This window comes from Monopterus albus, unplaced genomic scaffold (genome assembly GCF_001952655.1).
Source record: "Monopterus albus unplaced genomic scaffold, M_albus_1.0 scaffold38.1, whole genome shotgun sequence".
Classification (NCBI taxonomy): domain Eukaryota; kingdom Metazoa; phylum Chordata; class Actinopteri; order Synbranchiformes; family Synbranchidae; genus Monopterus; species Monopterus albus.
The window spans coordinates 1155209-1164606 of NW_018127918.1; the positions used below are offsets into that span (position 1 = coordinate 1155209).

General features: G+C 40.4%; 3 protein-coding genes across 5 annotated transcripts in view; all 3 read left to right on the forward strand.

The window, feature by feature from the left end:
- Window positions 1-1896, forward strand: part of psmg1 (proteasome (prosome, macropain) assembly chaperone 1) — a 6873-nt gene extending 4977 nt beyond the window's left edge. Inside the window, exons 6-7 of the mRNA XM_020598357.1 lie at window positions 282-412; window positions 1703-1896. Coding sequence (XP_020454013.1) covers window positions 282-412; window positions 1703-1780 — 209 coding nt within the window. The 3' untranslated portion in view covers window positions 1781-1896. The remainder of the gene's footprint in view (window positions 1-281; window positions 413-1702) is intronic.
- A 78-nt stretch (window positions 1897-1974) lies between these two features.
- On the forward strand, window positions 1975-9388 carry ccdc15 (coiled-coil domain containing 15). Of its 3 annotated transcripts, none has more exons than XM_020598422.1 (10): window positions 1975-2441; window positions 3058-3207; window positions 3568-3696; window positions 4157-4273; window positions 4386-4520; window positions 6727-6846; window positions 6940-7043; window positions 7525-7716; window positions 7996-8147; window positions 8251-9388. In XM_020598422.1, exons 1-10 carry the CDS (start codon window positions 2268-2270, stop codon window positions 8298-8300), a joined length of 1323 nt encoding a protein of 440 aa, XP_020454078.1. In that variant the 5' UTR covers window positions 1975-2267; the 3' UTR covers window positions 8301-9388. The 3 variants fall into 3 exon arrangements, with proteins under 3 accessions (XP_020454078.1, XP_020454080.1, XP_020454079.1); XM_020598424.1 differs by having other exon boundaries at window positions 7999-8147; window positions 8251-9387; XM_020598423.1 differs by having other exon boundaries at window positions 4389-4520; window positions 8251-9387.
- Window positions 9201-9398, forward strand: part of slc37a2 (solute carrier family 37 member 2) — an 11541-nt gene continuing 11343 nt past the window's right edge. The window contains exon 1 of the mRNA XM_020598538.1: window positions 9201-9211. Within this exon, the coding sequence (XP_020454194.1) occupies window positions 9201-9211 (11 nt within the window). The remainder of the gene's footprint in view (window positions 9212-9398) is intronic.

Sequence of the window (9398 nt, forward strand, 5' to 3'; positions counted from 1 at the left end):
GTCCAGGTTTGCTTTGGACAGAGGCATTTGCCAGCTGAATGATGTAGTGCCATTAGGCTCCACTCCACTCAATGAGCACACATAGTCTTGCATCCTGATTTGGTCATTTTGTTGCTTGTGCACTTAAAGATACCAAAACAGTCTTTTATCATTGGGATAAAAGACTCAAACCTTTATCACTGAGTACTTGCAGGGTACAAACTTGAATCATTGATTCTGATTGTTTGATTGTATAATCCATAGATGACCTTGCATTCTTCTGCTCTGTGCTATTTCATCAGTACTGAACCACTGCCAGGTCCACTGCATCGCTGCTGTTGTTTACCAGTGTTACAGTGATATCACTGGTCCTGACTCTGTCACCATGGAGACCTACAAGCCTGCACTAACCAAGCTTAGCAAGCCCATACAGGTAAGTTGCTTTTCCTTTTGTATCTGAGGGGCTTTCAAAAGGTCAGAGCGGTCAAAGAGAGGAAGAGAGCAGATGCTCTTTTAAAGTTTGTCAGATATTTCAAGTAAATGAAAGATGCACACTAGTGGCCAACATCTTGTCAGCAGAACTGTCATCCCAGAGCTGCACTTGTGGCCGCACCCCAGTCGATGATATTACTGCAGGTTTTGACAGCTGATGGGAATAGAGGAGCTGCTGTTCTGCATTTTTAAATATAGGACTCTCCTGGATAAAGTAATGACTCTGTAGGGTTTAGTGGGGTGACAGTGGTGCGGTGGGTAGAGCAGTCGTCTCCCAGCTGGAAGGTTGTTTCAAATCTCAGTGCCTGCAGTCTACATGTCAAAGTGTCCTTGGGCAAGACACTGAACCCCCAAGTTGCCCCCGATGGTTAGAGCCATTGGTTGAGTTGGCGCTGCAGAATGCCTGCCTCGGTTCTGTAGCGGAAGCAAATTCCTTGTGTGTAACATACTTGGCCAAATAAAGGTGATTATCCTTATATGATGTTGACCAGTTTTAATTATTTCAGCTATTTCTGAGAAGTCATGTTCTGTCTGACAGTTTGTCATAGCAGACTGCTCAAAATAATACAGTACCCATGAGCCTTGGCCATTGTTGATATACAACAGAAGCCAGCCAGAGGTAGGAATCTGAACAATAGCAATTTCAGAGCACTTCATCGTGAACAAAATACATTGCTTTATTTGCTGCAGTATCTCAAAATGAACCCTGAATTTAAAGGTAAAGATATTTTCTCCACAACATTATAGCTTCCATTTGCCATTAGCAGTGCCACATACCAGAATTTTTAGTTCAGTGATTGAATCTGAGTCATATAAAACTGACTGTGGGGAAAGATCAGCAGGACTTTTAATTTCACATCACAGATTGATGTGGCCAGAACTGCAGCAAGTTCTGACACAATGCAATACTGTTTCCTCTTGATATTGGACTTGATATTACATAGCACCTTAGGAGCAGCCAAGGGTCCAGGCCTGATTAGAGAGAGTGGCGTTTTCAGTAAATGATTGCAACAAGTGATCAGATGAATTCATCATTGTTTATAGACATTATCAAAATAAGTTGTTTTTTTAACAGCAGTTGAAAACACAAAACGGTGTAAAATAAAGTTTGATACCTACTGTAATTTCCCTTTGTGATGAATAAAGTAATGTATTTATCTGATGCATGCTGTTATTCTGATTTTATTATATTTTTTACATTTTAATCCCCTGCATTTCTGTCTCTCCTCAGTGTGACTTGTCTCCAAGCACAGATGTCCTCCGCAAGTCTGTCAAAACCACTGACATTCAGAGTAATCTTTACATTTGAAAATGGGCTTGTCACCCTGTGTAGTGCAATTTAATCCTATTTTCATTTTCATTCATTCTGTGTAATTTTTAAATAAAGAAATTAAGCACCCAAAGCCTTTGTTTAACTGTAAGTGTTTTAATTATTTACTTGTACTGTTGTCCTTCCACCATTAAGGAGTCCCATTAGGCAAAATGAATTTCCACGGTGTCCACATGGGGGCGATAATGCGTCAGTGAGGTGTTTAGAAACACCAGAAAGTAAAAGAAGACGAAATGAGCGAAACTCAAACTAACTTGTTGGTGTTTACCGTGTATAGATCATTGTAACAGAGATTTATATTTCTAATTTTCTTCTTGTTTAAACTGTTAGCAAATATCGTGCATTACAAAGACGAAATAATCACTGTACATCAATGTATAACCACGCCAACTGGATACCAAGAATCTGTTTTTAGCTGTAAGTTATTTAGCAGCAATTTAAACTAGCCTGGCTAATTAGGCTAGTTATGAGTGCTAGCCGGGTTATAACTTCGACACACGGTAAAAAGAAAGCATCATTTGGTCGGAGCAGGGAGCAACGACCTTCTAGAGCCAACAATGTCCTCGCCGAGAGGAACCAGACGGTGGTAGCGGTGGGAGCCTGGGTGGAGGACGGACAAGACTTCCTGGAGCACCCGTCTGTGAGTTTGCATTTAACGCTAGCGCTGAGATCAAAGCTAATTGTAGCTTGGACTGTGTTGACAGGCTCTGATTTGAGAGACCGTTGGAGATGGCTGCTGTCAGACATCCTGCATTCTTCTGATTTGGATACCACACACTCCAATGCAATAATACAATAACATATCTGCGAAATGAAGCTTTTTTTTTATTAAAACGCTGGCATACAGGAAAGTGTTATTCATTATTTTATGTTTATTTATATTATAACCCACAAAAGCGAAATAAGGAAAACATGATTGATCATATTTTATTTATTACCCACAAGAGTGAAATAAATGTAGTCTGAGGAGAAAAAAAACATTGGTTTAAATCACTACACAATACTACATTTTTCTGGTTGCACTGGATCTTTAGAAAAACTAGTAGAAAGGACTAGATGGTTGTTATTCTACAGTAAAAAAAAAATACACAGAATCACTAGAATGATTACAAAGTTGATCATTTTTAAAGGTTTAGATGCCTATTTACAGAATGCGCACACTCTCGTGGACCACATTCAGTTTCCGGCAGTCACTTTCTGGCACAACACCAGGTTAGGGTTTGTCAGTTGATGTGTCTTCCCCTGTCTTGGTATAGGCTCTTGCCTCCTTAACTGAGGAGCTCCAGGCAGCAAGGAGGAGGGAGAATGAAGAGGGCCTTAGACGATTTCAAGATGAAGTGCGCCACCGTGTGGCACAACGAGCTCAAGTCTGTAATAAGAGACCGCAGGTGGAGACAGAACCAGTGGTAAAGAGAACATAATTGATTATTTAGTTTTGAAGAACAGTATAAAATACCCAGCACTATTTTCAAAATTTTTCTTGTTTGTTATATTTGATCAACAGTTCAGAAAACAGTGTGACAAAAAAACAAGGCAGAAGATCCTCACATTTGAGAAACTAGGGCATTTTCCATAATATGCAGTTAATTGGTCATCACAATTGTAATCTTCTCTCAATTAACTAATTATTAAGACTCATGATGTCACTGCTAAATGAGCAAACTCCTTATAGTCATTGAAGCATGGCTGAACCCTCTGGTTGTCCATGCTGCTGTTGTCCCTAATTGATTTACCTTCTCACTGTAAAACTATGCCATTGTGTCCAGGTGAAACCTGACAGGAGCATCACACAAAAACAATATGGGGTCTGGGCCCAGCCTGTAGCTGCTAGTGAGAGGCTGATGTCTGCGGGAGGTGCTATACAAAAGAGGCTGATGGATGGGAGATCTCAGGAGGTGAGGCGGTATCACATCACATAGCATAGCCGCCCCAGATAATAACTGAAGAATTTATGTTATAGCAAAGTAATCTCATTTTTTGTTTACTGGTTTAGCCGCTTAGTTCCAATAAAGGAAAAGTTTGAACTTTGCAGTAACAGTTTGGGGTTGGCCAGGACAGTTAATCCCATTCACAAGGCCTCCAAAATCCAATATTTGTCAGGCTCTTATTGTGACTGTGGGTGGTCAAAGTCAGACCAGGGACCCATTTGGCTTTGCTAAGGACTGTCCTGCTGTCCTGTCATGTCCTCTGTCATCCTTTGTCATATACAGTCAGCTCGTATTTTCCTGCGCAGTGCAAAATGCTGCAGTATGTGCTTTTTTTGGCAATCAGAATGATTGCATTGTTTCCTTGTGTGAGTGAAATAATGTGATGTTGATTCATCTGGACTATTATTTATTTCTATGATTTTTCCAGTCTAGTGAAGGGATGAGGCAGGTCAGACTCAGACTGGCTGCCTGTCGGATGATCCTCCATGAGGGAATGATGACAGACCTTCCTGGAGGCAGATGGAACATCTGCCAAACCAGACATGTGAGTGTCTGTGTCTCACACTTGTTCCTCTTTTGAAAACTTATAGTTCCTTTAACTGTGTGCATTTTTGCACATTCAGGGGGTAATAAAATTTGTTTTTCTCTGGACCTAGCAGGAAGCCGAATCTCTGAGCACAGAGCAGGAAGAGGGAGAAGAGGTGGAGGTTGTTCAAGGAGAGGAAGACGATGATGAAGGAGATGAGCATGTTCTCACCAGTCAACATGAATGTCCCCTCGTTCAGCAGAAGGTTAATGAACACTCGCAGTCCAGACATGGCATATCATTATGGTTCAGTGTGTGCAGCAATGATAGCATTCTGATTTATTTTCGTGTCATTTCAGTTGTACTGTGTGTCAAAAAGGGATGTAACAAATAACACTCAATTATTTGCATATGAACAGAAAGTACATTCTTCCTGAGCTGTCACCCGACTCAGGTTGTCTCAAACTTGCACCTTCTTCTCATAGTTGTAATTCAGTCAAATTGAAACACACAGACTTTATATGTTACACAAACTGCTGGAATCTGATAAACTCCCTCTATGCAGTGGTACTTAGTGTTAATATCCATGGAGGATAAATAGTCTTAAAACTACTTAGAAATCTTACAGGAAGTGATGTATTTAACTTTAGATTTTGGCTCATAATCATCAGATTCAGACTATGTCATTAGTATTAAAGTAGTCCAGCAATTATCTGTACATTTTTGGTTAGAGTGCAAACCAAAACCACTAGTAGCTAATGTAGCTAGACTTGAATTTGTAAAAATATAAACAACTAAAGATTAAAAAGACAGAGATGTCGATATACTGGAGGTTCATATTGACATAGAAATTTGGTGAAGTTGTTCCTCAGTAACTGGAATTGTATCAACAGTTTTAACCAGAAATGTTGTGCAGTAGTGTGTTTGTCACCTACAAGTTGATACTGAAGCCTGGTGTTTGAAATATTTAGCAATTTGACAGTAGGTGGAAAATCTGATGAGCTGAAAGTTAAAAGCCCTATGGTTGGAATGATGTTTATTTATGCCAACCATAGTGTTTACTATGGGTAAATAATTAACTTTGGCCTAGTCAGAGCTGAAAAACCCAGATAGACCAGATGTCATTAGTTATTAAGAGTAGTCTCAGTTCAGGGGCTGGTCCTTACGAGGACCTGAAGGCCTCCTCTCGTTAACTCATAAAACCAGATAGTTCAAACTTTGTTACCTAACCTTGATGCAGGGCTGCTTTGTATGTTTCTGTGTTTTTTGCCAGGGTTTAATCTAAAAGGGATCTCCAGTCAAAAATCATTTGGCTGCAGTAATGATACTTTAGGTGTAGTAAAGGTGGTGGAAATATGCGCAGTCAGTTCTTTACTGTTTTGTGTTAACTGTGATCGGTTTGCAGTTGCAGCCACTCTATGTGCTGCATATCCTACCTGTTGTGCAAGACTGGGAAATTTTAACCCCCACCATATCCATGGTAATCCTAATTTTTACCATCCATAAACTGCAGCTGAAGCATTTGTGTAGTATCAAGGAAAAGGTGAAAGCTGAAATTCTATACAAAAAACCAACAATATGTTAGTCTTTATCTTAATATTTCCCTACTTTCTGAGGCCAAATTTGAAAAACAGCTGCTACCAAATATATAGTTGTTTTTTTTTTTATATAGGTGCAGTGATTTATCTAAAACAGCTAGGCACTAATTTTTAGCAAACATTTTTCAAACAGGCGTAAAATCAATAATACACAATTAAATGTGCCAAAGAACAGGAGAGCATTTATATGGAAGGTTTAACCATTATCTGACCCCAAAGAGGGTCAGATAATGGGGCCATCCCATCATAAATCTTCAGAACCCTATAATAATCAATGCCATTTCAGTGCCTAAACTACCCTTAAAATAGAGCATCCCTGAACTCTATCCTCACCCAGGCAAAGAGCAGATATGTGGTTTGACACACAGCATCTGCATTGGATTTGCTCAGGTTAAACAGTGTTTGGCCCAACTGGCTTGTAATTGCAGTCACCTCTGAGAGTCGGGTTCACTCAGTTGTCTAACCCCTGACACTGTTCTGCCAAGATTGTCTAACAAAAGAAGACTATTAACAATTCCAGTGAGTCTGTAACTATATTATCAATAGTACATTTGTTGGGGACAAGTTAGATGTGTTACTTACAGCATGTTGGATTTACTCAAAATAAACAATGGTGTGTGTGTGTGTGTGTGTGTGTTCATAGTAATCAAGGAAAATGTCACCCAATGCAACAATGTGGGTCATTGATATGCTTTTAATTGTTTTTCTTCATCGTTGGAGCTCTACTGCCAAAGGAACAAGTTATATCAGGCTTTGGATACACAGACAGTACTTATTAAAAGAATCAGTTATGTTACTGGATTTGTTAACAGTAAGAAAATATATATCACCAGACTTTATACTGACTCTGTTTTGACTGTGTATATGTTTCAGGTGAGTGGACATACGCTGTGGGGTATTGACAGACCACAGCCTGATCCTGGTATTAAATCCAACCTCAGAGTCGCACAGGTCCTGTGGCCTCTGCCTAACCAAGAAGAACTGAAAAGACAGGTAAACGTCAGACATATTGTATGCATGAACCTTTAACTTTATTTATGCCAATCCTGTCAGGCCAGATGTTACAGAAAGCTCCTCTCTCTGTAGCGTCAGTCTCAGTTCCTCATGCACCGCCGTCAGTTCATGAACACCGAGAGAAAGCAAGTGAAGGAGAACAACCAGCACAGGAAACACCTGAAGAGAACAGCAAGGTGATGTGACCACAGCGCTTTCTCCTCCCTCCTTTTAGTCTATTGATTTTTGTTTTTAAGGCTCTTAATGGTTTGGCACCGCCCTACCTTTCTGAGTTGGTGAGGTGGTGCGAACCTACAAGATTGCTCAGATCATCAAGTGATCACCAGTTTCCTTCTCCTCACTTCCTCTTTGATTTAATTGATTCTGTATTGAAAAAAGTACTTTATATTGGGCAAGAGTGGTGACAAGTATTCACAGCAGAAAAACAAAAGCAAACCCTTAATTGATTTTCTTCTTTTTTGTCTCCGCATTGCATCTGTGTGGTACCATCACCTTTTGGCTATATTTAGCCTTATTTTAGCTAAACATTTGCTTGTTGGGAACGTACTGCTTATGCAAACTAGCTAAACCACTAGCATATGAATGCAAATTGCATGCTTTCTTTGAGCCTTGGTCTCAGTAAAATTCTCTTCTCAAATGTTCCTGTTCTCATTGAAGGATCAAAGCAGAGAAAGAACAGATTCGTTGCCAGGAAGAGAGAAAGCTGGAGAGAGTACGGATGCTCACTGAGGCCCGGCAGAAGCTGGAGGAGAGAGAGCTACTGATTCTGGAGCGACTGAAGCTTGAAGAGGAGGAGAGAGTTATGGAGCTGCAGAGAAGAAGAGAAGAGAAAGGGAAAGTTGCTGCAAGGTAATTAATGGAGAGTCATTAGCTAAACTGTCCGCCAATTTTACACATCAAAATCTGTATGCAGGATTTGGGACGTTACTGCTGCAGATGCAAAAAAAAAAAAATTATAAAAACCCGTTTGTGGCTTCATAGAAAGCTGGGTAAGTTCTGATAGGTCACCTGAGGTGATGTCACTTGTGTCAGCATTGGTTGGGTCGGCAGACTACAAGTCTGAAACTGAACAAATCTGGGGATGTGAAGCTGAAGCTGCCGTGATAAACCGTCTGATGAAACTGTCAGCAGGTTCACTGAGGCTCTGAAAGCTCGGATGAAGGAGCGACTGTCTCAGGAGAAGCTGGATCTCCCTCCTCTCTGCTGCTGTGCCTCCTCGTTCTGGGACTCCCACCCCGACACATGTGCTAACAACTGTGTTTTCCACAACAACCCCAAAGGTACTCACTGCACACACCACTGAGCTTTAGTGGCACTTCACAAGACTATTAATGCATACGTATATGAAAAAACAATTAACAGTCACGTTTGTCTTTTCCACAGCGTACGCCCAGGCATTACATTCAGCACTGCTGAGTTTGGATTTAGAGTAAAGGAAGCTACAGAACTGAGGTGGAAATACAGTGCAAATAGTGAATCCCAGAGTCTGAAGAGGAGTTGGACATTGGTTTAATCATAGTTCGTCCAGGACACACGTTCAGCCTCCAGACTGAAATATCTGAACGTTACTAGAAGGATTTCAATGAAATTTTGTAGATGAATCTAAATAACTTTGCTGATTCACTGACTTCATCGAGCGCTACCAGCAGCCTCATGATGATTGATCAAGCAAATAATAAGCCGATAAATCGGTATTGAAAGTACTCTTTGTTTGTAGCCTTACACCAGTAAAGGATTTCCACCTGAATGTTGATGCACCAGTAATAACAGTCCAGTTATACAGTATGATGGTCACTGGGATCATCCTGACAAAGGAATACTTAATGATACTTTATTTACCTTTTGCCAGTGGTGGAATGAACCTAAGTACATTTATTCAAGTACCCAACTTAAAAACAAATGTTAGGTACTTGTACTTTGAGTACTTTCATTTCATACAACTTCATCTAGTAAAAATTCAAAATTGTAACATCTTGTAGAATATGAGGCACTGTAGTAGATGGTTGCCACAGAATATAAAGTACTTAAAACTGGTCGTGGCCACAGGAGTTTAGTTCAAAACATTCCTTAATGCAGTACTAATATCAATCTAAAACATCACAGGCCTATAATAATCTTCACATTTGGAGGGACTATTTTTCTGCATAATGAGTAGGTTACTTTTATATTTAATTCTTTAAGCACATTTTGCTGATATTCTTTACACACATATGAATACAATTTGAATGCCTGACTTCTGGTGGAGTGGGGTACTTCCTCCATCACTGTATTTTAGGCCTACATTTAGCTTACCTGTACTTTTTACACATGAAAATGTAAAGATTCAAGGGAAGATGCAAAAATGGTGATTTTCTGAAGCTGTGTTTTTATTTCCCATCGAGTTGGGTGGGGCTGCGACCTCCGAGTCCCGCCCCCCTAGTGGGGAACCACCGGGGATCGGTACCTCCGCTGTTCTCGCCGTGACGTCACGGGCAGGATCAGCTGCTCACACGGAGGCTCCGTGTGGAAAACTGGAATAACACATTTGGCCT

Coding starts and splice junctions, on each gene's coding strand:
- ccdc15 (XM_020598422.1), top strand. CDS start 2,268: ATGAGTGCTAGCCGGGTTATAACTTCGACACACGGTAAAAAGAAAGCA. Junction 2,442..3,057: donor ACTTCCTGGAGCACCCGTCT/GTGAGTTTGCAT, acceptor GTCTTGGTATAG/GCTCTTGCCTCCTTAACTGA. Junction 7,044..7,524: donor CACCTGAAGAGAACAGCAAG/GTGATGTGACCA, acceptor TTCTCATTGAAG/GATCAAAGCAGAGAAAGAAC.